The sequence below is a fragment of the Scyliorhinus canicula genome, chromosome 1 (genome assembly GCF_902713615.1).
Source record: "Scyliorhinus canicula chromosome 1, sScyCan1.1, whole genome shotgun sequence".
Taxonomy (NCBI): Eukaryota; Metazoa; Chordata; class Chondrichthyes; order Carcharhiniformes; family Scyliorhinidae; genus Scyliorhinus; species Scyliorhinus canicula.
Window position 1 is genome coordinate 48,222,066 of NC_052146.1, and position 27,171 is coordinate 48,249,236.

General features: G+C 46.5%; 1 protein-coding gene across 1 annotated transcript; it reads right to left on the reverse strand.

Moving 5' to 3' along the window:
* Positions 1-8,806: 8,806 nt before the first annotated feature.
* On the reverse strand, positions 8,807-26,494 carry LOC119962352 (iron-sulfur cluster assembly enzyme ISCU, mitochondrial). The gene is made up of 4 exons (XM_038790333.1): positions 26,339-26,494; positions 23,555-23,665; positions 22,801-22,879; positions 8,807-9,052 (listed from the first exon to the last, which is right to left on the reverse strand). Exons 1-4 carry the CDS (start codon positions 26,348-26,350, stop codon positions 8,988-8,990), a joined length of 267 nt encoding a protein of 88 aa, XP_038646261.1. The 5' UTR covers positions 26,351-26,494; the 3' UTR covers positions 8,807-8,987.
* Between the last annotated feature and the right edge of the window lie 677 nt (positions 26,495-27,171).

Consider the following 27,171-nt stretch of genomic DNA (forward strand, 5'->3'; position numbering starts at 1 on the left):
GCAGTGATATGAACCAGCCGCACTCAACTTACATTATCATTACATTGAACCAGCCGCACTCAACTTACATTCTCATTTACATTATACTAAACGTAAAATAGCCCCATTCCTAGTTGGCTTATGCTCCAAAAACACGTCACTTACATACTCCAGGAATTCATCCTCCATAGCATTAGTGCTAATTAGGTTTACCCAGTCGTTATGTGAATAATTAAAGTTGCCCATTATTATTATGCAGCATTACTATGGCACCATCCACCCCTCGGTCCCATAAGCCCTTTTGGACCCATGAACTTAACCGTCAACAATGGAACTCCAACTCTAATGATGGATGGAAATTGAATGAAGTTCAAAGTCGTTACATTACACCCAATGCAAAAGATCTCTGGTGTTCAACATACATGAAACTCCTGGGAATGTTAAACCACATTCACACACAATGTGACAGATGCAGATAATGGCTGCACAAACGGAAAATTAAAAACTCCCCAGTCTTCAACTGTAGACACACAAAATAGACCATGGACCATAAAGCGACGCAATGTCTGATGCATAAAGAGGAAGGAGGCGTAACAGCAATGCACTCTGCTGATTACTTGGCTTAACTAGCCAATATAAAATTATACTCTGACAAAGAGTTATCCAGATTCGAAACGTTGGCTATTTCTCTCTCCACAGATGCTTTCAGACCTGAGATTTTCCAACATTTTCTGTCTTTGCTTCAGATTCCAGCATCCGCAATAATTTGCTTTTAAGAAAATATACCTGTTGCTCTATATCAATAAGAAGTCTCACAACACCAGGTTAAAGTCCAACAGGTTTGTTTCAAACACTAGCTTTCGGAGCATTGCTCCTTCCTCAGGTGCATGAAGAGATATGTTCCAGAAACATATATATAGACAAATTCAAAGATGCAAGTCAATGCTTAGAATGTGAGCATTAGCAGGTAATCAAGTCTTTACAGATCCAGAGATAGGGGTAACCCCAGGCTAAAGAGGTGTGAATTGTCTCAAGCCAGGACAGTTGGTAGGATTTTGCAAGCCCAGGCCAGATGGTGGGGGATGAATGTAATGCAACATGAATCCCAGGTCCCGGTTGAGGCCGCACTCATGTGTGCGGAAATTTCTGCTCGGCGATTCTGAGTTGTCGCGCGTCCTGAAGGCCGCCTTGGAGAACGCTTACCCGGAGATCAGAGGTTGAATTCCCTTGACTGCTGAAGTGTTCCCCGACTGGGACGGAGCATTCCTGCCTGGCGATTGTCGCGCGATGTCCGTTCATTCGTTGTCGCAGCGTCTGCGTGGTCTCGCCAATGTACCACGCTTCAGGACATCCTGTCCTGCAGAGTATGAGGTAGACAATGTTGGCCGAGTCGCACGCGTACCTTGTGGGTGGTGTTCACACGTGTAATGGTGGTATCCATGTCGATGATCTAGCACGTCTTGCAGAGATTGCCATGGCAGGGTTGCGTGGTGTCGTGGTCGCTGTTCTGAAGGCTGGGTAGTTTGCTGCAAACAATGGTTTGTTTGAGGTTGAGCGGTTGTTTGAAGGCAACTAGTGGGGGTGTGGGGATGACCTTGGCTAGATGTTCATCTTCATCGAGGATGTGTTGAAGGCTGCGAAGAAGATGTTGTAGTTTCCCCGCTCCGGGAAAGTACTGGATGACGAAGGGTACTCTGGCAGTTGTGTCCTGTGTTTGTCTTCTGAGGAGATCGGTGCGGTGTTTTGCTGTGGCGCGTTGGAACTGTCGATCGATGAGTCGATGTATGTGCGTGAATATTGATTCAGCTTGAATCACAATTTTATGTATACATTTATCACGGGTATACACAGCTAACTTTGTACGAATTTTAAATAATGCTGCTGTGCAGCTATTGGTAATGCTTCAGCAGTACTATTAAAACAGATTCTCCTTAGCAGTATATCACAAACATATGCCATGATTAATGGGTCCTGCGGAACTGACCAATTTGATGAGTGGCCTTGAAACAAAGGAGCACAGATAATCGTAAAGCCTTAATTCACTTGCATGTCAGGCTGGATCTAACGGAGAACAGAACAAAACATTTCAAGTCGAATAGGACTCTCTTCAGAACAGGTCAAACATAGACAAGAAAACTACTGGTTATCAACTACCACCCTCCCTCAGTTGATGAAGCAGTGCTGACGTTGAACAGGATCTGCAGAAAGCTCCGACCAGTTCTCAAAGGTCTTGTTCAATTTTCTTAATTCTGTTTCTATGTCCACAGCTGCTCCAGACCTGCTGAGTATTTCCAGCTCGTTTTTATTTCATATTTCCAGCATTCACTGTATTTTACTTTTAGTTTGCAGAAGTGGCTCTTTCAGGATTAATAACTCTGGTTTATAAGACAATTAGATACTGTAATGCCGGAAACACAATCAGGAATCAAGAAACAAATCTTCTGGCTTACCCTATCCTCGAACCCATCCAGAAGAGTAATCTGACATTAAATTCTCAAAGCTACAATTTAGAGACAGATTTCATATACTTTAATTTCTTAATGCAATTACTAGCTTCAGGGGACCACACACTTTTGCAGTTCTCCCATGCACTTTTCTGCATCATGGCGAATGTGCCTGTACATCATCTTATGCAGTTATGGGCCTCTGAAGTAGAGATTAATTTAACATTTAGCTTTAAGTGGAGGGTGTCATATGTCCCAATATTTCCTTTTCACAAATGATTTTCCCTACATATTTTAACTTGCTCCCAGTTTCAAAGTTGGAGCCCAGAATTTGCTTGTGCCGGACAAAGTATTACTGATGTTTGTGTGTCATCAATCACCTTGTATATTTAAATATATTTGTTCACCTAGCAGCTGTCAGTTGCAGCAATAACAGTTTTTCTTGGCTGTTATTAGTGCAAGGCAGAGATTCTGCCAAACTCTGGTGCTCATCTTTCACAAGTTTTAAATGGCTTTATTGCCCCTGTCCAATTTGATAAGTGGCCATGAAACAGGAAAAGGAGCACAGATAATCGTAAAGTCTTAATGCACTTGCAACTGTGGCGAAAATTGGCAATTAGGTGGTTTTTAAGGAGCAAGGTGGGGGGGGGGGGGGGAGAAGTGACCCCCAGTTAGGATAATCACGTGGAACGTGAGGGGGTTAGGAGGTCCAATCAAGAGGTCAAGTGTGCTTGTGCATCTTAAAAGTTTGAAAGCACGGTGGCGCAGTGGTCGCACTGCAGTCTCATGGCGCTGAGGTTCCAGGTTCGATCCCGGCTCTGGGTCACTGTCCGTGTGGAGTTCGCACATTCTCCCTGTGTTTGCGTGGGTTTCGCCCCCACAGCCCAAAGATGTGCAGGGTAGGTGGATCGAACACGCTAAATTGCCCCTTAATTGGAAAAAATTAATTGGGTACTCTAAATTTATAAAAAAAACATTTGAAAACCGATGTAGCAATGCTGCAGGAGACTCACTTTTTTTTTTCTAAATTTAGAGTACCCAATTAATTTTTTTTTCCAATTAAGGGACAATTTAGCGTGGCCAATCCACCTAACCTGCACATCTTTTGGGTTGTGGGGGTGAAACCCACACAGACATGGGGAGAATGTGCAAACTCCACACAGACAGTGACCCAGGGCCGGGATTCGAACCCGGGTCCTCAGCGTCGCAGTCCCAGTGCTATCCACTGCACCACATGCCACCCTAGCAGGAGACTCACTTGATGGTGAAGGACCAGGTGAGACTTCAAAAGGGTTAGTCAGGTGTTTCACTCTGGATTTGACGGAAGGGCTCGAGGGGTAGCGGTAATGGTCAGCAAAAGAGTATACTTCCAGCTAGAGAAGGTGGTGGCAGATCAGGGGGGTAGATATGTGATTGTGACAGGGGCACTGGAGGGAAGGTTAGTGGCGCTGTTACATGTATACGGCCCAAATTGGGACGATGTGGGATTCGCATAGGTGGTGTTTGGGGCCAATTTTCACCACAGTTGTAAGTGCATTAAGACGTTAGGATTATCCGTGCTTCTTTTCCTGTTTCATGGCCACTTAGCAAATTTGGCAGGGGCAATAAAGGAGCTGACGGAGTGTGGGTCGTATAGGCCCATATCACTTCTGAATGTGGACGCAAAAGTATTGGCGAAGGTACTGGTGGGTAGGCTGGAGGAGTGCCTCCCGAAGGTGATAGGTGAAGATCAGACGGGGTTCGTGAGAGGGAAGAAGCTCTTTTCAAATGTTAGAAGGGTATTGAACGTTGTTATGGCACCGGCAAGGGGGAGGGGGGGCGGGAGGAAACAGAGGTGATTGTGGCATTGGACGTGGAGAAGGCATTTGACCGGGTAGAATGGGGGTACTTGATTGCAGTTCTGGAGTGGTTTAGGATTGGACCAAGATTTGTGAACTGGGTAAAGTTACTATATAAGGCGCCGAGGGAGAGTGTCCGCACAAACAACATCAGCTCGAGATACTTTTCTCTCCACCGTGGCACTAGGCAGGAATGTCCTATGTCCCCCCCTTGCTGTTTGCACTCGCGATTGAGCCGTTGGCCATCGCATTAAGAAGTTCGGGGGTATGGAAAGGAATAGTGCGAGGCGGGATACAGCATAGGGTGTCCTGATATGCCGATGACTTGCTGTTATATGTGTCGGAACAGAGTGTGTCGATAGGGGGAATATTGGAGCTGCTTAGAGTGTTTGGGTCTTTCTCGGGGTACAAACTAAATCTAGACAAGTGAGTATTTTGTGATGTCTCGGCTGGGGGTGGGAGCTGCCATTCTGTAGGGCAGGGACTCACATTAGGTACCTGGGGGTGCACGTTGCCTGGGAGTGGGGGGGGGGGGGGTGGCTCCGCAGATACAACATTTCTAGTTTGGTGAGGAGAGTGAAAGCTGATCTGGCAAGGTAGGATGGTCTCCCTCTGTCACTGGCGGGTCAGGTACAGGCGGTTAAAATGAACGTGTTTATTTTTCAATGCCTGCCGATTTTCTTGCCAAAGGCTTTTTTTCCCCAGAGAGATTGAGGGAAGGATTACATCGTTCATATGGGGAGGGAAGTTGGCCAGAGTTAGAAGAGTGCTGCTACAGAGGGGAAAGCAGGCGGGGGTTTGGGTCTTCCGAACCTTACTACTAGGTGGCGAATGTGGAGAAGGTGCGGAGCTGGGTCAGAGGGGTTGATTCCCAGTGGGTCAGATTGGAGAAGTTTGTGCAGGGGTTCGGGATTGAAAGCACGAGCAACAGCGCCGCTCCTGATAGCCCTGGGGAAATACTCAGGGAGTCTGGTAATAATAGTTTCATTGAGAATTTGGAGGCAGTTTCGTCAACACTTCGGGTTGGCGGCAAGGTCAAGGGAAATGCCGATTTTGGGGAACCACAGGATTTGAGCCAGGGAAGTGGGATGGCAATTTTCAGAAATGGGAGGAGAAGGGGCTTAAGACACTAAGGGATTTGTTTCTTAGGGGTCGGTTTGCAGGATTGAAGGAGCTGGAAGCGAAGTATGGGCTGGAGCAGGGGGAAATGTTCAGATACATACAGGTTCGAGATTTTGCCAGAAAGGAGATACAGAGCTTCCCAGTGGAGCCGGCCTCCACATTGCTGGAGGAGGTGCTGACTACAGGGGGACTGGAGAAGGGGGTAGAGTCAGCGGTTTACGGGGTTATTTTGGAGGACAAGAGGGCACCACTGGAAGGGATCAAAGCAAGTGGGAGGAAGAGTTGGGAGAGGATATGGAGGAGGGGTTCTGGTGTGAGATATTCCGGAGAGTGAGTGCATCCACCTTGTGCACGAGGTTGGGGCTGATACAGCTAAAGCTGATATACAGAGCACATCTCTGAGATGTGCCGATTCTTTGAAGGAGTAGAAGATGCGTGTGAACGTTGCGGGGATCCCCGCTAATCACGGTCATATGTTTAGGTCCTGTCCAAAACTAGAGGATTACTAGAAGGAGGTTTTTAGGATAATTTCTAAAGTGGTGCACATGAAACTGAACCGGGCCCCCGGGACGCCATATTCGGAGTGATGGACCAGCCAGGGTTGGAAACAGGTGCGGAGGCAAATGTTGTAGCCTTCACCTCGTTGATCGCCCGAAGGCGGATCCTGATGGGTTGGAGAGCAACCTCTCCACCCTGTGTGCTGGCGTGGCAGGGGGACCTGTTGGAATTCTTGACTCTTGAGAAGGTAAGTTTGAACGGAGGGGAAGGTTGGAGGGGTTCTACAATTCATGGGCATTATTCATTATGCACTTTCAAGAACGGGATAACATCGAACATTAGTTGGGGCGGGGGGGAAGGTTGGAGGGACCACGTGTAATTCCTGATTCCTTTTTGTCATTTGTTTATGTGAACATGCAGGCTAATGTTTGGGATTTAGTGGGAGGATGGGATTGTTGTTATTAATATGGGGATTGACATAGTTGTTACTGATTATTGTTTATTGTTGTTGGGTGTAAATTTGGGAGAAAATGTGAAAGAGGAGAATAAAAAATATTTGAAAAAGAGCATCGTATTCGAGAAAGCTCTCTTTTCCTGCCCCCCCCCCCCCCCCCCCCCCCCAATCAAATACAAAACATTCCATCAACTCTAGCTTGTTTGTCGCTGAATAAAAAAGTGGTCTTAAGTTTAACTCTCAGGGCACAATAAACATTAGTCAGATACATTTTGATTTTATTTATACTTGCTCAATTTGTATTAAATGTAACTTTTAAAATAAAATTACATGTTAATTAGCCAAACATTAATTTAATTATAATAGCTCAGTCATAAATCGTATCTGCTCAACTTTGTTTGAACTCAAAAGTGGAAATTTACATTCAAAACAGAAACTCTGTTCCAATTTTATATAATACAAAATCACCTGCAATACTGGACTAGGGTTACTCACGGTCACCATTTCAAATTTTAGATTTGCCATAGATATTATGAGGAGGAAAACCTTTAGAGAATAGGTGGTAGCATTGCATTCAGGCACCTGCCCATATTGCCCAATATTTATTCATACAAACACAAGCCCCTTTGCTATTTTGCCTTCCACATGTGCCCTTTTTGAATCTTTTAGTAGCATACTGAAAACACACCAGTGATGTAAAATCATGAAGCTTCTTTAAACAAGTTGATAGGAGTAACATTTATAATCAAATCTCATTTTAACTAAGTTAAAGTACCTCACAAGCAGATAAATGTCACACACAACCAGCAGCTCAACCGATTTCTCAGCCTGGTGCTGACCAGGTCTGGCAGGAGAATAAATTTCTCACATCCAAGACCTCCCTTCCCAGACCCTATGGACTGACTGAGCTTTGCATGCCCCTTATAAGCTTTGTTTATTGTTCATTAATTGATCAGTAAGCCAATCAATAAAACCACATACCCCTGCTTTACTTTAAAACGTACTCTGCCCCTCCTGTAATACCTCTTCCAATCCTCTACTTTTAAAAAATAAACTTAAGAGTACCCGATTCATTTTTTTTTCAATTGAGGGGCAATTTAGCGTGGCCAATTCACCTACTCTGCACGTTTTGGGGGCAAAACCCACGCAAACACGGGGATAATGTGCAAACTCCACACGAACAGTGACCCAGAGCCAGGATCGAACCTGGGACCTCGGCGCCGTGAGGCAACAGGGCGAATCCACTGTGCCACCGTGCTGCCCCCCAATCCTCTACTTTGAAAGTTAGTCCCTCAAACCATTGACTGCTACCCTCAAAATGAATATCGAACCACCCTGTCATTCAGCTTGGGGAAAATCAGTCGATTCATCATAGCTTGAAAATAGATATAGAGTCATAACAATTCAGAAACTGGTATTTCTAGCTTTAATATACGTCTTCAGTGCCTGTGTCCCACTAACAAATAAACTCTATTTCAGCAATTGTAATACAAGATGATAAAGGGAATTTTAAGGCTGCATGAACCCACTTTGATTTAAAATGCAACTGGTTTCCCAGAATCCTCACGGTATTGGGGCAGGGGGTGTGTGCAAGAAGATGGAAAGTTCAAACAAATCCTAAAGCAAGAGTGGGCTTTCATGGGAGAGTTGTGTACCAAGATAACTTTCTTATACTTCATACAAGGAAAATCTGAAATCATCCAAATACTACATTTAAATGCTTGTTTATAATAACAAGAGCAATGGAACATTAATGGCAAATGTAAAAGTTTTCCTTAATTGCAATTTGAAATCATAAAACAAAATTGCCAGCAACAAATGTATTTGAAATTAGTTACAAATAAGACAATGCAGTCTTCCAATGACTGCTAGAACATCCACAAATTACTGCAACTCTAAAATAATCTAAGTATTCATTAAAATTATATTACAGTTAAGTGAAATCATACAATAAACGTAATTAACATCTCAGTGAATCATTTATCTTGAGTATTTCCTTTGGCAACATGTAACTAAAATTACAGGATTAATTAACTTCATGATAATGTTGGAAGTTAAATATGTGATGCTAAGGTCATTGTAGAAGGTGCACTGTGCAGGTAGAGATGAAATTTATCAGATTGCTTCAGTTTCAGTTCTTATTCCACAGAGAATGAGATCCAAGCTGGAAGAAACTCATCCAGCAGAACTGGACTGTTGTTGGATATAAACCTTCGTGATCCAGTGGGTTGTGAATCATTAACAGCTACACCAAAGTCTGTAACTCTTGATGTAGCCCAAACACAAAACCAACAGATAATAATCTAATTACTTATATGCTTACAATAGATATTTCTAGGTACAAATATACCATCAAGACCACTATACAACTAAACCAACTTGTAATTACATCTTCTCCACCCATGTTCTTCAAGGGACTGAACACCTTCCCAAAAATAATTTTCTATAATCCACAAGAACAAGGCAATAAATTGAATCACACATGAAGAGTCCATTTAATAAACTGATGGTCTTTCTTACAATGCAACATTTATCTAAGTATTTTCCCCTTAGCTTATTGAAATTCCACTACACAATTGGGTCACTATAATAGTTGTGCCCTTAGTTACTGGAGAAACATGGCGACATTTGTAATTTGTAGTTAGAATCTGTTTACTTCTTCTGTTGTTTCACTTTATAGTCAGCCAGAGCAGCTTTGATTGCATCTTCTGCCAGCACTGAAACAAAGAGAAGCGATTAAATTGTGTAGCTTAAATTCACATCGACTAGATTGTGTCTTAAGTAAATGAGCCACACATTTTCTCTCAATTGAATCTGCTTCAATCGCCCTAGATTCCAACGCAGCTATTTTGAAGAGAGATTGGGCAGCGCAGTGGTAGCACTGTTGCCTCATGGCACCAAGAACCCGGGTTCGATCCCAGCCCCGGGGCACTGTCAGTGTGGTGTTTTCACATTCTCCCCGTGTCTGCATTGGTCTCACCCCCACAACTCAAAGATGTGCAGGGTAGGTGGATTGGCCACGCTAAATTGTCCCTTAATTGGACAAAAATGAAGTGGGTACTTTAAATTCATAAAATAAAGAAAAATTTTGAAGAGAGACAGATTCTGAAATGATAATGGAGTTTATATATTCTGTAAGGTCAGACCCAGACCAGTCAAATGGCTTGTCATAATAAAAAGTCTTGGAGCTGCACTGATCCACAAACAATTTGTGCCAACAGAGAGGAGCCAATGTGACTCTGCTGCCTTGATCTTTAAGTAGATGATAAAGGGAAGTAACTGCATTAAAGGACAGTCAAGAATATGTAATGTCCTGTAGTGGACTTTGAGCCGAAAAGCTTCTGAATCAGAAGCAAATGTGCTACCATTTAAATCAGTCAGCATAGTGAGGATCTAAGTAATTACATCAAGCAGGTTGCCTAAACCGTTAGCAATACACAATTATGCACCTTCATTGCATTTTTAATCAACATTTTTGTATAGAAATAAATCTACAGTAATAGCAGACAAATGCTTTGCCACAAATGTTTTTGAGTAACATTCTGCCAACTTTAAGTGGGTTAACTCCTCACAAATAGTGGTTAGGGTAAGGTTACATGAACAAGTTCAGCGCTGATCTGCTAAAAAGCAAAGAGTACCTTTTCAGTGTTTGCACTATTGTTTCTAGTATGCAGGAATGTTCTGTCTTCTGTTGATAAAAGTACCTACCAGCAACATAATTATCAGAAGCAATCAGCTTTCAGATAAACTTACCCCAGCTTCACCTACCTGTTAATGGCATGTCAAATTATAATGTTAAGATACACAGGTGAAGACATCCGGTGGCGGCCATGGTGTGAGAGGTCGCATATATAGCAGCCCCCGCTCGAGGCATGTTTTTTTGGTCCTTTTCCCCAGTGGTGGTGCATGTTTTGGAGGGAAATTGTGCAGAGGTGGTGGAGGAAAGGTATATTCCATTGCTGAGGTTGGTGGTTGGATCCGTGGACCAGAAGTCGGTCCAGAAGTAAGAAGCTGCAGGAGCTAGAAACTCTTCATGTGACACAGGGTAAGATGGCGGAAGTAAAGCCCTACCAACCTAATGATTGATGGAGCAGTTGATTGAATTTCTTTTAAAAAAATAATAAATTTAGAGTGACCAATTCATTTTTCCTAATTAAGGGGCAATTTAGCGTGGCCAACCCAACTTTGGTTGTGGGGGTGAAACCCACACAAACACGGGGAGAATCTGCAAACCCCACACGGACAGTGACCCAGAGCCGGGATCGAACCTGGCACCTCGGCTCCGAGAGAGCGCAGTGCTAACCACTGTGCCACCGTGCGGTCCTGTTGGTTGACTTTCTTAACCAGAAATTCAGCCAACAGAGGGAGGGAGGCTTAGGAGGACCTGGCAAAATGGTAGACCCGCTGCAAGCAGGGATCGACTGCGTGGAGTGGAGGCTGGAGATCCAGAGCCAGGCGATCCAGAAGGAGGAGAAGGCGGAGGGGGAGCAAGAGGAGCAGCTTATCTCGTTGGCAGCCGAATCTGGGATGCTGAGGGAGACTCAGAAGCAGCTTGAGAAAGTGGAGGATTTGGAGAACCGTTCCTGGAGGCAGAATCTGAGGATAATGGGGATGCCGGGGGGCATCGAGGGAGCAGGCGCAGGGTCTTATGTGGCCAAGGTGTTGGAGAAGCTAATGGGGGGAGGGGGCCTTCGACTGGTTCCTGGAGGTTGATCGGGCACATAAGGTGCCTAGCAGGAAGCCGCAGGTGAATGAGCCGCCGAGGGTGATGGTGGTGAGGCTACACTGGTTTCTGGACAAAGAGAAGATCATGCAGTGGGCCAGGCAGACGAGATGTACCTGGGACGGCCATGAGCTTCGGGTATATCAGGACCTGGGTGTGGATCTGGCAAAGTGGAGAGCCGGATTCAACCGAGTCAAGGCTTTTTAAGAAGGGGGTGAAGATTGGGATGTTATACCCGGCCCACCTTTGGGTGACCCACAACAGACGCAAATACTACTTTGGAACACCGGAGGAGGCAATGGAGGTCTTGAGAGACAATGAACCAGCTGAAGAGGGAGGACATAGAGCTTTGGAGAGAATGTGAGGTGGTATTGGTTCTCCCTGCCCCTCTGTTGTTGTATTGTGTTTGGTTCTTTTGTCTTGGGTGATGTCCAAGAAATAACTTTTCATTTCTTAGGGGCTTTTCAGCTCTCAGGGGGTGCTTGGGTGGGAGGCCAGAGGACGGTGGAGGATGAGTACACTTCCCCCCCTTCTTTATAGTGTTATTGTTGTTTGCACCATGGTGGGGGAATCAGTGGGGGGTATATAGATTTATTAATGTCTTGGGCGGCACGGTGGTGCAGTGGTTAGCACTGCTGCCTCACAGTGCCGAAGTCCCAGGTTTGATCCCGGCACTGGGTCACTGTCCGTGTGGAGTTTGCGCATTCTTCCTGTGGTCTCACCCCCACAACCCAAAAGATGTGCAGAGTAGGTGGATTGGCCATGGCAAGTTGCCCCTTAATTAGAAAAAAATAATTGGAAACTCTAAATTTAAAAAAAGCTTTTATAAAAATATTTTTAAAAACGATACACGGGTGAAGACCATCTCACTTTAATTTAACTTGTTAATAATATTATTTTTTAAAATTACCTTTTTTTCCCCCCAATTTTATACCTGAAGAAGAGATATACAAAAGGATTCTGTTGGTAGGTATGAGAGGTAGATATGTGATGCTGCATTCTGTAAATAAACCTAATATCAAAGGATTTGCGTCAGTGTCATACTTCATCTCACTTGCGATCCAATTATTGCTGCACTATCTGCCTAGCTATGTGACATTAATTTGTGGAGGCGGCAAAATTTTATGCAGACCAACAGGAATAAGACAAAAGCGGACTTCCCCAAACACCCTCCTCAGTGCTTCATATCACCGCTCCTTCCTGGATTCTCTAACTCAAGAGTCTTTCTCATGTCCAGATACAAAGCTGTACACCACATTGTGTGACCCATTCTCAAGACACACTTCTTCCACTGTCAATCAGTGTAGTAACCTTGGCATAACAAAATCTTTCAAAAAGGAAACTTTAAAAAAAAAATTTTTATTGATATTTTCACAAAATATCAAAAACAGAAAATAACAACACGAAAACAGTATTAACAACAAAAAAAGGAGAAAAAACACAATAATCCCCCAAACCAAACCCCCCCCCCCGCAACTACAAAACAAAGAAATAGATAAGCACCCGGCATATTCAATAAACACATGTACACATTTCTCCCCTCCCCCGAAACAAACCCCCCCCCTCCGGATTGCTGCTGATGCCGGCCTATTTTCCTACCGTTCTGCCAGGAAGTCAAGGAAAGGTTGCCAACGCCTAAAAAAACCCTGTACTGATCCCCTCAGGGCAAATTTCACCTTCTCCAATCTGATGAACCCCGCCATATCATTGATCCAGGCCTCCACGCTTGGGGGCCTCGCATCCTTCCATTGAAGCAAAATCCTCCGCCGGGCTACTAGGGACGCAAAGGCCAGAACACCAGCCTCTTTCGCCTCCTGCACTCGCGGCTCCATTGCAACCCCAAAAAGTGCGAGTCCCCAGCATGGCTTGACCCTGGATCCTACCACCCTCGACACCGTCCTTGCTACCCACTTCCAAAATTCCCCAGCGCTGGGCATGCCCAGAACATATGGGCATGGTTCGCTGGGCTCCCCGAGCACCTAGCGCACCTGTCTTCGCCCCCGAAAAACCTACCTCATCCTCATCCCGGTCATGTGAGCCCTATGCAGCACCTTAAACTGTATGAGGCTAAGCCTCACACAGGAAGAGGAGGAACTCACTCTTTCCAGGGCATCCGCCCACGTCCCCTCCTCAATCTCCTCACCCAGTTCCTCTTCCCATTTACCCTTCAGCTCCTCCACCGAGGCCTCATCTACCTCCTGCATGACGTGGTACACGTCCAAAATGCTCCCTCCTCCAACCCACAACCCCGAGAGCACCCTGTCCCGTACCCCACGTGGGGGCAGCAGAGGGAACCCCTCCACCTGCCGCCAGGCAAACGCCCTAACCTGCATGTACCTAAACATGTTCCCCAAGGGGAGCCCAAACTTCCCCTCTAACTCACCCAGGCTCGCAAACTTCTCATCCACAAACGGGTCCCTCAACCACTTAATACCTACCCTGTGCCAGCCAAGAAACCCGCCATCGATGCTCCCTGGTACGAACCGGTGGTTCCCCCGTATCGGGGACTCCATCGAGCCCCGCACCTCCCCGTTTGCCGTCTCCATTGCCCCCAGATTTTGAGGGTAGCCGCCACCACCGGGCTCGTGGTATACCTCATTGGAGGGAGCGGCAACGGCGCCGTTACCAGCGCCTCCAAGCTCGTGTCCACACAGGACACCATCTCCATCCACTTCCATGCTGCCCCTTCCCCGTCCATTACCCACTTACGCACCATTGCTGCGTTGGCAGCCCAATAGTACCCACAGAGATTGTGCAGCACCAGCCCCCCCTATCCCTGCCCCGCTCCAAAAACATCCTTCTCACCCTCGGAGTCCCATGCGCCCATACAAATCCCGTAATACTCCTGTTGACCCTCCTAAAAAAGGCCTTCGGGATAAGGATGAGGAGGCATTGGAACAGAAACAAAAACCTCAGGAGCACCGTCATCTTGACTGACAGCACCCTGCCCGCCAGCGACAAAATGTCCCATCTTTTAAACTCCTCCTCCATTTGCTCCACCAGCCTAGTGAGGTTAAGTTTGTGTAGAGCCCCCCAGCTCCTAGCCACCTGGACTCCCAGGTACCTAAAGCTCCTCCCTGCCCTTTCCAGTGGGAGCCTACCAATCACCTCCTCCTGATACCCCGGGTGCACGACGAACAGCTCACTCTTACCCAGGTTGAGCTTGTACCCTGAAAAGCCCCCAAGTTCCCTAAGAATCTACATCACCTCCAGCATTCCCCCACTGGGTCCGCCACATATAGCAAGTCATCTGCGTAAAGTGACACTCGGTGCTCCTCCCCACCCCGCACCAGACCCCTCCAATTCCTCGACTCCCTCAACGCCATGGCCAGGGGCTCAATTGCCAACGCAAAGAACAAGGGGGACAGGGGACACCCCTGCCTCGTCCCCCGGTACAGCCAAAAGTACTCCGATCTCCTCCTATTCGTGGCTACGCTCACCATCGGGGCATCATATAATAGCCTCACCCAACTGACAAACCCCTCCCCGAACCCAAACCTTTCCAGCACCTCCCACAAGTACCCCCACTCAACCCTATCAAAGGCCTTCTCCGCATCTAATGCTACCACTATCTCCGCCCCCCCTTCTACCGCCGGCATCATTATAACATTCAGAAGCGTACGTATATTGGTGTTCAGCTGCCTTCCCTTCACAAACCCTGTCTGGTCCTCATGAATGATCCCCGTTACACAGTCCTCTATCCTTGTGGCCAAGATCTTCGCCAACAGCTTGGCATCCACATTTAACAGAGAGATCGGCCTATGATCCACACTGCAGGGGGTCCTTGTCCCGTTTAAAGATTAAGGAAATCAGTGCCCGTGACATAGTCGGGGGCAAAGCCCCCCCCCCCCCCCCTCCCCCCATCCCTTGCCTCGTTAAAGGTCCTAACCAAGGGGGCCCAACAGGTCTGCGTACATTTTGTAAAATTCGACCGGGAACCCATCCGGCCCCGGCGCCTTCCCCGACTGCATGCTGCCTATTCCAGTAACCAGCTCAATCAGCACCCCCAGCCCCTCCACCTGCCCCTCCTCCACCGTCGGAAATCTCAGCCTGTCCAAAAAGCACCCCATTCTCCCCCCCCCCCACCGGGGGCTCGGACCGGTACAATTCCCCATAAAAGTCCCTGAAGACCCCATTAATGTCCACCCCCCTCCGCACCACATTTCCTCCCCTATCCTTCACTCCGCCAATCTCCCTGGCCGCGTCCCGCTTACAGAGGTCAAAAACGAAACTCAGACGTCAAACAAACTAAAATGGATGTTGAGGCAAAGGAGAAAATATGTTACGATCTTAGTTGATATACCTGGACAGGAAGATCCCAGAATGTAACCTTGGCTCAAAAGACTATTACTTTTTAAATAAAATGCAGGGGAACAGAGTCATGTTAGTTTTAACAAGGAAAAAACATGAAAAATGTGGACGCTACAATACTTCTTTATTCTCTTTATCTTAATAAATACATACAGATTTAAAGATTAACATGGATTACAAAATACCTCTTAAACCACAATGGTCCCTTTTAAGCATACAAGATGATTGTGGTCAAATACACAGTCCGCTCTGAACCCCAAGTTAGTGTCATCCTCCCAGGTGATCACATGATTTTCTGAACTCCACTCCCAAAAACACGCGTTTAAATCTTCTCATAATAATGCTTTCCCTTAGTGGTTTGCACTCCAAATTCAAGTGCAGGTTTTCCAAATGACATTTTAAACAAAGATTTTACTCCACTTTTAACAGCGAATCCAGTCTGGGATTTTACACCAAGCCTTTTCGGTTTCCTTTGTCTCAACTGTTTTTACACAAACTCCTGAGACCCAGCCACCTATCTCCATAGTTATTGCAACTCATGTTCCACAGGCTGCAGTAAGATCTCACAAGATCTTGACCTTCTTCTCAGCTCGGACTGTCTTTACTGAATAGTTCTCTGTTCTAGTACTTTTAACCTCAAAAGACTTCTTGGATGCTTCATTTTTCTAGTTTACTTAATTCGCTGCTACTTGGATCTCTGCACTTCTTTACCATTACTCTATGGGATGGCTTTTGAGTCATACAATACAGAAGAGACCCTTTGACCCATCGAGTCTGCATCAACAAAATAACACTAAATCTACACTAATCCTACAGCCTTGAATGTTACGACATTTCAAGTGCTCATCCATGTACTTTTTAAAAAAGGTTCAGGTTTCCCGCCTGTACTGCACCCTCACCAGTACAATCACATCTTTCCTATGGTGAGGTAACCAGAACTGCACTTAGTACTTTGGCTGTGGTCTAAGCAAAGATTTGCACAGCTCTAACATAACCTCTCTGCTCTTATAATCTATTCTATGTTCTATGTCACAACTGATAAAGGCAAGTGTCATGTATGCCTTAACTACCCTATTAATGGAGTTTGTTTGCATGAGCAGGGGGGTGGGGAACAATAGGTGGGAGACTATCTGGCGCCGGGGACAGGGGCCACCAAGCTACCTGAGCAGCCCCAAGTCGTGGTCCAAATAGGTACCAACGACATAGGTAGGAAAAGGGATAGGGATGTAAGGCAGGAATTCAGGGAGCTAGGGTGGAAACTTAGATCTAGGACAAACAGAGTTAATATCTCTGGGTTGTTACCCGTGCCACGTGCTAGCGAGACGAGGAATAGGGAGAGAGAGAGAGCAGTTGAACACGTGGCTGCAGGGATGGTGCAGGAGGGAGGGTTTCAGATTCCTGGACAATTGGGGCTCATTCTGGGGTAGGTGGGACCTCTACAAACAGGATGGTCTACACCTGGACCAGAGGGGTACTAATATCCTGGGGGGAGAATTTGCTAATGCTCTTCGGGAGGGTTTAAACTAGTTCAGCAGGGGATTGGGAACCTGAATTGTAGCTCCAGTATACAGGAGGTTGAGAGTAGTGAGGTAATGAGTAAGGTTTCAAAGTTGCAAGAATGTACGGTCAGGCAGGAAGGTGGTTTAAAGTGTGTCTACTTCAATGCCAGGAGCATCCGGAATAAGGTGAGTGAACTTGCGGCATGGGTTGGTACCTGGGACTTCGATGTTGTGGCCATTTCGGAGACATGGATAGAGCAGGGACAGGAATGGTTGTTGCAAGTGCCGGGGTTTAGATATTTCAGTAAGCTCAGGGAAGGTGGTAAAAGAGGGGGAGGGGTGGCATTGTTAGTCAAGGACAGTATTACGGTGGCAGAAAGGACGTTTGATGAGGACTCGACGACTGAGGTAGTATGGGCTGAGGTTAGAAACAGGAAAGGAGAGGTCACCCTGTTAGGGATTTTCTATAGGCCTCTGAAAAGTTCCAGAGATGTAGAGGAAAGGATTGCAAAGATAATTCTGGATAGGAGCGAAAGTAACAGGGTAGTTGTTATGGGGGACTTTAACTTTCCAAATATTGACTGGAAACGCTACAGTTCGAGTACTTTAGATGGGTCCGTTTTTGTCCAATGTGTGCAGAAGGGTTTCCTGACACAGTATGTAGATAGGCCAACGAGAGGCGAGGCCATATTGGATTTGGTACTGGGTAATGAACCAGGACAGGTGTTAGATTTGGAGGTAGGTGAGCTTTGGTGATAGTGACCACAATTCGATTACGTTTACTTTAGTGATGGAAAGGGATAGGTATATACCGCAGGGCAAGTGTTATATCTGGGGGAAAGGCAATTATGATGCGATGAGGCAAGACGATGCATCGGATGGGGAGAGAAATTGCAGGGGATGGGCACAATGGAAATGTGGAGCTTGTTCAAGGAACAGCTACTGCGTGTCCTTGATAAGTATGTTCCTGTCAGGCAGGGAGGAAGTGGTCGAGTGAGGGAACCGTGGTTTACTAAAGCAGTTGAAACACTTGTCAAGAGGAAGAAGGAGGCTTATGTAAAGATGAGACGTGAAGGTTCAGTTAGGGCACTCGAGAATTACAAGTTAGCTAGGAAGGACCTAAAGAGAGAGCTGAGAAGAGCCAGGAGGGGACATGAGAAGTCTTTGGCAGGTAGGATCAAGGATAACCCTAAAGCTTTCTATAGATGAAAAATGAAAATGAAAATTGCTTATTGTCACGAGTAGGCTTCAATGAAGTTACTGTGAAAAGCCCCTAGTCGCCACATTCCGGCACCTGTCCGGGGAGGCTGGTACGGGAATGTACCAGAAGATATGTCTGGAATAAAAGAATGACTAGGGTAAGAATAGGGTCAGTCAAGGACAGTAGTGGGAGGTTGTGTGTGGAGTCCAAGGAGAGGTGCTAAATGAATATTTTTCGTCAGTATTCACGCAGGAAAAAGACAATGTTGCCGAGGAGAATACTGTGAATACTGAGATACAGGCTATTAGACTAGAAAGGCTTGAGGTTCATAAGGAGGAGGTGTTAGCAATTCTGGAAAGAGTGAAAATAGATAAGTCCCCTGGGCCGGATGGGATTTATCCTAGGATTCTCTGGGAAGCTAGGGAAGAGATTGCTGAGCCTTTGGCTTTGATCTTTAAGTCATCTTTGTCTACAGGAATAGTGCCAGAAGACTGGAGGATAGCAAATGTTGTCCCGTTGTTCAAAAAGGGGAGTAGAGATAACCCCAGTAACTATAGAACAGTGAGCCTTACTTCTGTTGTGGGCAAAGTCTTGGAAAGGTTTATAAGAGATAGGATGTATAATCATCTGGAAAGGAATAATTTGATTAGAGATAGTCAACATGGTTTTGTGAAGGGTAGGTCGTGCCTCACAAACCTTATTGAGTTCTTTGAGAAGGTGACCAAACAGGTGGATGAGGGTAAAGCAGTTGTTGTGGTGTATATGGATTTCAGTAAAGCGTTTGATAAGGTTCCCCAAGGTAGGTTATTGCAGAAAATACGGAGGCATGGGATTCAGGGTGATTTAGCAGTTTGGATCAGAAATTGGCTAGCTGGAAGAAGACAAAGGGTGGTGGTTGACAGGAAATGTTCAGACTGAAGTCCAGTTACTAGTGGTGTACCACAAGGATCTGTTTTGGGGCCACGGCTGTTTGTCATTTTTATAAATGACCTGGAGGAGGTCGTAGAAGAATGGGTGAGTAAATTTGCAGATGACACTAAAGTCGGTGGAGTTGTGAACAGTGGGGAAGGATGTTACAAGTTACAGATAAGCTGCAGAGCTGGGCTGAGAGGTGGCAAATGGAGTTTAATACAGGAAATTGTGAGGTGATTCATTTTGGAAGGAATAACAGGAAGACAGGGTACTGGGCTAATGGTAAGATTCTTGGTAGTGTGGATGAACAGGGAGATCTCTGTGTCCATGTACATAGATCCCTGAAAGTTGCCACCCAGGTTGAGAGGGTTGTTAAGAAGGCGTACGGTGTGTTAGCTTTTATTGGTAGAGGGATTGAGTTTCGGAGCCAGGAGGTCATATTGCAGCTGTACAAAACTCTGGTGCGGCCGCATTTGGAGTATTGCGTGCAATTCTGGACGCCGCATTATAGGAAGGATGTGGAAGAATTGGAAAGGGTGCAGAGGAGATTTACCAGGATGTTGCCTGGTATGGAGGGAAGATCTTATGAGGGAAGGCTGAGTGACTTGAGGCTGTTTTCGTTACAGAAAAGAAGGTTAAGAGGTGACTTAATTGAGGCATATAAGATGATCAGAGGATTAGATAGGGTGGACAGCGAGAGCCTTTTTCCTCAGATGGTGATGTCTAGCACGAGGGGGCATAACTTTAAATTGAGGGGAGATAGATACAGGACAGATGTCAGTGGTAGGTTCTTTATTCAGAGAGTAGTAAGGGCATAGAATGCCCTGTCTGGAACAGTAGTGGACTGGCCAACACCAAGGGCATTCAAATGGTCTTTGGATAGACATATGGATGATAAGGGAATAGTGTAGATGGGCTTTAGAGTGGTTTCACAGGTCGGCGCAACATTGAGGGCCAAAGGGCCTGTACTGCACTGTAATGTTCTATGTACAGGCCGATCTCCCTGCTGAATGTGGATGCCAAGTTGCTGGCCAAACTCTTGTCCTCCAGGATTGAGGACTGTGTTCTGAAGGTTATTGGGGAGGACCAGACAGGGTTTGTTATGGGTAGGCAGTTGGTGGCCAATGTAAGAAGGCTGTTAAATATCATAATGCCCCCGGATGGTAGGGAGGTTGAGGTAGTGATCGCAATGGATGCAGAAAAGGCTTTTGATCGGGTAGAATAGGACTATATGTGGGAGGTACTGGGATGGTTCGGATTTGGGCGGGGCTTTATTGACTGGGTCAGGTTACTGTATCAGGCTCCGGTGGCAAGTGTGCGGACAAACAGGACAACTTCGGACTACTTTACACTGCAGCGGGGAACTAGACAGGAATCCCCCCCCCTCTCCACACTGTTGTTTGTGCTGGCTATGGAAACGTTGGCAATCGCTCTGAGAGCTTCAAGGGGCTGGAGGGGACTGGTCGGCGGGGGGGGGGGGGGGGGGGGGGGGGGGGAAGCACAGGGTTTCGCACTATGCGGATGAACTACTTCTGTACATTTCGGACCCAGTAGAGGGGATGGAGGAAATCATGAAGATTTTAGGGCAATTCAGCCGGTTTTCGGGGTATAAACTAAACATGGATAAGAGCGAGATGTTTGTGGTTCATACGGGGGGGACAGGAGGGGCGACTGGGGGAGCTGCCATTTAGGTCAGTCGGGGGTAGTTTTAAGTACCTGGGCATCCAAGTGGCACGGGAATGGGACCGGCTGCATGAATTAAATCTGGCCCGGCTGGTGGACCAAATGAAGGACGATTTCCGGAGATGGGATGCACTCCCGTTGTCGTTGGACAGGAGGGTACAAACGGTGAAAATGACGGTCCTCCCGACATTCCTATTTGTATTTCGATGTCTCCCTATTTTTATTCCGTGGTCCTTTTTCAAGCGGGTCAACAGGGTGATCGTGGGCTTTGTCTGGGCAGGCAAGACCCCGCGGGTAAGGAAGGTAATGCTTGAGCGGAGCCAGGGAGAGGGCGGGCTTGCGCTTCCAAATTTTAGTAATTATTACTGGGCGGCTACCATAGCCATGATCAGGAAGTGGGTGGTGGGGGAGGAGTCGGCATGGGTGCGTATGAAGGCAGCTTCTTGTAAGGGCACCAGTCTGGGGACTTTGGTAACTGCGCCTCTGCCGCTCCCGCCGGCAAGGTACTCCACCAGCCCCGTGGTAGTGGCGGCCCTGAGAGTTTGGGGCCAGTGGAGGCGGCATGTGGGAGCATTGGTCTGGGCCCCAATTTGTGATAACTACCGGTTTGCCCCAGGGAGTATGGATGGGGGGTTCTGGGTATGGCAGAGAGCGGGGATTGAGAGGATGATGGGATGTGTTTATAGAGGGGAGCTTTCAGAGTATGAGGGGGCTGGAGGAAAGGGTTGGGCTGGCGAGAGGAAACAAATTCAGATACTTGCAGGTGCGGGACTTCCTTCGTAAACAGGTGTCAACCTTCCGCTCCTACCGCTGTGGGGGATTCAGGACAGGGTAATTTCCAGAGGGTGGGTAGGGAAGGGGAGCGTTTTGGATATGTATAAAGGAGCTTATGGGGTCAGAGGAGACGCAAACCGAGGAGCTGAAGCACATGTGGGAGGAGCTGGGAGGTGAGATACAGGATGGTTTATGGACAGACGCATTGAGTAGTCAACACATCTGTAACATATCCCAGGCTCAGCCTGATACAATTTAAGGTTGTTCACCAGGCTCACATGACAGTGGCCCGGATGAGCAGAATCTTTGGGGTGGAGGACAGGTGCACAAAATACGCAGGAGGACCAGCGAACCATGTCCACATGTTTTGGACATGTCCAAAGCTTCGGGGATTTTGGCATGGGTTTGCGGATGTCATGTCCAAGGTTTTAAAAACAAGGGTGGCGCTGGGTCCAGAGGTGGCGATTTACGGGGTGTCGGAAGATCCGGGAATCCAGGAGGAGAAAGAGGCGGATGTTCTGGCCTTTGCTTCCCTGGTAGCCCGGAGACGGATACTATTGGCATGGAGGGACCCAAAGCCCCCGAAGTCGGAGACCTGGCTATCGAACATAGCTAGCTTTCTCAGTATGGAGAAAATTAAGTTTGCCTTGAGAGGTTCACTGTTAAGGTTCACCCGGAGGTGGCAACTGTTCGCGACTAAAATTAAAAGCTTCTCTAGCGTAAAGGCCCCAGTTGCTAATCAACACTCACATGCTTATGCCTTTTATTTGTTCATGCAGTTGCCCTCTCGAAGTACAATAGAAACACAGTGGAACTTAACCAACCCCCACACATACAAAAACTTTGTCCAGCTTGAATCTAACTCTTCCAGGCACAAAGTATTAAATTAAACACACTTAAAACTATACCTTATTTCTAATGTTTGTCAATACAAATCTAACTCCCTTCAAACTACCTTTGTTTTCCAATAGAGGGGAAACATTTTAGAAACTGAAAAACTGCACCCTCTGCTTTCCATGGAATTTCCTCTCTTCTGCCACTGGTGACTGAGCCTTCAGTCACCTTGTCCAACTCTGCAATTTCTCCCCCAATCCATCCTCCCCACCATCATCAGAAGTCTTAAAGCTTAGCTCTTGAACCTGGCCTTCAGCCAGGTTACTGCCTTTCAGGTTTGATTTACTCAACTCTGAATCTTTGGGAGATGTGTATTTTTTTAAAATAAATTTCAGAATATCCAATTATAATTGGAAAAAATTGTGATATGTTTAAATATTAATGCACCATACAAATTCAAGTTGTTTCTGCCACCAAACAAATCTGTCACATCTGATTGGCATCACTATAAAATGAATCCAAACTTACTTGAGCAGTGCAGTTTGACTGGAGGAAGACATAGCTCCTTAGCAATGTCTGTATTCCTAATCATCAAGGCTTCATCAACCTGCAATTGAATGAAGGCCAATGATAATTTCTTCAAACTGAGCATTTCATCACAAGGCACAAAAATATCGCAAAACAGACAATAACTTTACAAGATGCAGCAGAAACAGGTCTAATATTTTGATGAGATTTCACGATGTTGCTCCATTGTATAGTGCAATGGTCCATCAACATACACTACAAGGTTCCCACTCCGATCAGAATCGGACAATGCTTTTCCCACTTTTCCATTGCTACATGAACAAGTTATTTTCTTGTCTTATCTTTAAAGTGTTAGCTTTGGAGATTCTTGCACCGGTAATTCCTGTTACTAAACCTCCATCTAGGAGAGAGCAGCTGAACGTTTTCTACATTGCCCCCAGTATTTTCAAGCTGTCTCTACTGCTGTGGTGAAAGAAAGAAATACCATGGATTCACAATGCATTTTACAAAATTTCAATCATACAATGGACAATCCATAGGATGTTAGATAAACCGGAATTGGGGAAAGAGTTTATTTGTCAACATAAATCATTTGCTAGCGAGGGGCTAGTAATGCCATGGGTAGTTACAAACCTATTATCAATGAGTGAGATTAGTATTTAATTATTAAAAAAGTGTATGTTGGTTCCTTCTGTAACATTTCTACCGAGGTACTTCAGAGATTGTCACGAGGTAGAATTTGATGCATCATTACCGTTTTCCCTTTCACCCATTCTGTAGCCAGCGAGCTAGAAGCAATTGCAGATCCACAGCCAAATGTTTTAAATCTTGCATCAACAATTTTCCCATTATCGTCCACTTCAATCTACAGAAGAGAGATCGTCAAATAAACAAGCTGTAATCTTTTCCCTCCTCGAGTTATAATCTCTATCACGACGCTTCAAACCAAAGTCACAATTTGGACATTAACCAGGCAGAATTGTATTTAACATTACAACCTGCAACTTCAAGGGGGTGATTAGGGAGGAATCTCTCCACACCAGTGTAACACGCTGGATACATTCTCAAAGAAGGGAGAAGCTATTTGCCCTCAAAGTTGTCCAGACCTCTCGGGTATAAACTGGCTTGAAATATCAGATGGGACAGGAGATTAAGAATGGCACATCTATTATTGGAGAATTCCAGATCAGACAAACACGATGAAATAGGATTGACAGTTATAAGATGAAAAATCCTCTAGAAAGATCACTAACTGACTGTTCAACTAAGCCAAACACTGAGAAATGCAATAATGAAATTGTGATTACAGAAAAGCAAATCTTCTCTAGAACTACAGCACCACAAAACTGGGAAGCTGTTTGGACTTCATATCAATTCCCATCTCTGAACGCTAACCCCAACCCCCCCCCCGGCCCCTCTGCTGACGATTAATTTTCCGCAAAGAAGTCGACGAACGGTTGCCACCTCTGGGCGAACCCTAACATTGACCGTCTCAAGGCGAATTTGATTTTCTCCAAACAGAGAAAGCTAGCCATGCCAGATACAGTAGTCCCCCTTTATAACGCGGGTGTTGGGGTCCAAGACAGCCACCCGCGTTGCATCCGAGCCGCGGATATCCACGATGGGGGTTTTAAATTTATTTAAAAATCTATGCTAGCGCTTCCCATTGAGAGTCTACGGGGGGCGGGGGGAGAGGTCAGACCCCCGTAGACTCACAATGGGAAGCGCTAGCATAGATTTTTAAATAAATTTAAAACCCCCATCGTGGATCTAATTAAAACAGTGTCAATTTCAGCGGCCGGCTCACTTTGATCCGGAGAGGGAAGCTGCTCTCTCACTGAAACAATCAGCCGGCCGCTGAAATTGACACTGCCCGCTGCTCTCTCCCTCCAATCCAACTTTTAAGTTTTAATGTTTCTGATTGGAGGGAGAGAGCAGCCGGCAGTGTCAATTTCAGCGGCCGGCTGATTGTTTCAGTGAGAGAGCAGCTTCCCTCTCCGGATCAAAGTGAGCCGGCCGCTGAAATTGACACAACTGACAGTTGGGGTCCATAAGCCCCCCCGCGGTATATCGCGAACCGCGGTATTGCGGAGCGCGGTATAACGGGGGACTACTGTAGCCAGGTTTCCGACTTCGGGGCTTTGAGTCTCTCCAAGCTAATGGTATCCGTCTCCGTGCTACCAGGGAAGCAAAGGACAGAACGTCTGCCTCTTTCTCCTCCTGGATTCCCAGGTCTTCCGACACCCCGAAAACCACCACCTCTGGACTCAGCGCCACCCTTGTTTTTAACACCGTGGACATGACATCTGCAAACACCTGCCAAAATCCCCTAAGCTTCGGACATGCCCAGAACATGTGGACATGACTCGCTGGTCCTCCCGCACACTTTGCACACTTGTCTTCCACCCCAAAGAATCTGCTCATCCGTGCCACTGTCATGTGAGCCTGATGAACGATCTTGAATTGTATCAGGCTGAGCCTGGCACATGTTGTGGACGCGTTGACTCTACTCAACGCATCTGCCCATAGACCATCCTGCATCACTCCTCCCAGCTTCTCCTCCCACTTGCGCTTCAGCTCCCCCGTCTGCATCTCCTCTGACCCCATAAGTTCCTTATAAATGTCAGAGACATGTCCCTCTCCCACTCACTCTCTGGAAACTACCCTGTCCTGAATCCCCCTCAGCAGTAGGAGCAAGAAGGTTGACACCTGTTTACGTAGGAAGTCCCGCACCTGCAGGGACCTGGATTTGTTTCTCCTTGCCAACCCAAACTTCTCCTCCAGCGCCCTCATACTCGGAAAGCTCCCCTCTATAAACATATCCCCCATCCTCTCAATCCCTGCTCTCCGCCCTATCCGGAACCCCCCATCCATACTTCCCAGGGCAAACCAGTGATTATTACAGATTGGGGACCAGACCTATGCTCCATCTGCTCCCACATGTCTCCTCCATTGCCCCCAGACTCTCAGGGCCGCCACCATCACGGGGCTGGTGGAGTACCGTGCTGGCAGGAACGGCAGAGGCGCAGTTACCAACACCCCCAGACTGGTGCCCTTGCATGAAGCCGCCTCCATATGCTCCCATGCTCCCCCCACCACCCACTTCCTGATCATGGCTGTATTTGCCCCCCAGTAATAGTTACTAAAATTTAGCAGCGCCAGCCTGCCCTCTCCCCAACTCTGCTCAAGCATTACCTTCCTTACTTGCGGGGTCTTGCCCGCCCAAACAAAGCCAATGATCACTTTGTTGACCTGTTTAAAAAAGCACCGCAGTATAAAAATGGGGAGACACTGAAATACAAACAGAAATCTCGGGAGGACCATCATCTCCACCCTCCCAGCTCGTGACAACGGAAGCGCGTCCCATCAGGAGTAGAAACTCTTAACTTGCTTAACCCAGTCACCGAGACCATCTGTTACACCATTGCAGAGATCGGTTTACTTCATCAAAATGGCACTGAAACTTGGACCCATCCCAATCCATACTGGGAACAAAATTTATGAGTGTGTCCCTTTATTACATACGTCACAATTTTACCTGCAGTTTCATGACATCACCACAAGCTGGTGCACCAACCAGGCCTGTCCCAACATTCTTTGACTTCTTATCCAAGGATCCAACGTTTCTGGGATTTTCATAGTGGTCTACTACCTACACAGGAATGGGAAGAAATCACAACTTGAAATTTTTTAAAACTACAATGTAAAATTTTTACCATTAGCTTCTGATCAGTAGCATCCAATTTGCTCTTACTAAAGATTCCCCAACATTATGCAGCATTGTTTAACTGAAAGGCTCACAAGAACTTTACCAGAGATTGACGACAAGAGCGTGATGGAATACTAACCCACTTGCCTGGATGAGTGCAGCTCCAACACTCCAGGATAAAGCAGCCAGTTTGATTCGTACCTCAACCACCATCTTAAACATTCACTCCTTCCACCACCAATGCACAATGGCAGCACTGTACACCATCTACAAGACGCACTGAGGAAACTCACCAAGGCTCTTTCAACAACACCTTCAAACCTGTGACTGCCACCACCTCGAGGGGCAAGGGCAAAAAATGCGTGGGAACAAGACTTGTAAATTCTCCGACAAGCCACACATCATCAATGATAGCCATTCCTTCACTGTACTTGGGTCAAAATCCTGGAACTCCCAAACTGTAACGTGGGTGTTCTGACACCACAAGGCCTGCAGCAGGTCAAGCAGGCAGCTCACCACCACCTTCTCAAGGGCAATTAGGAATGGGCAATAAATATTGGCCTGGCCTGCAACACCCTGTGAAAGAATAAATAAACAACCCCACTGTCACAGATATGAAGATAGTCTACACATTTAGCTACTACTCTCCTCAGAAAGGTAAA

Coding starts and splice junctions, on each gene's coding strand:
- LOC119962352 (XM_038790333.1), bottom strand. Junction 22,880..23,554: donor AATGGGTGAAAGGGAAAACG/GTAATGATGCAT, acceptor ATTCAATTGCAG/GTTGATGAAGCCTTGATGAT. Junction 9,053..22,800: donor AGTCAAACTGCACTGCTCAA/GTAAGTTTGGAT, acceptor TCTTTGTTTCAG/TGCTGGCAGAAGATGCAATC.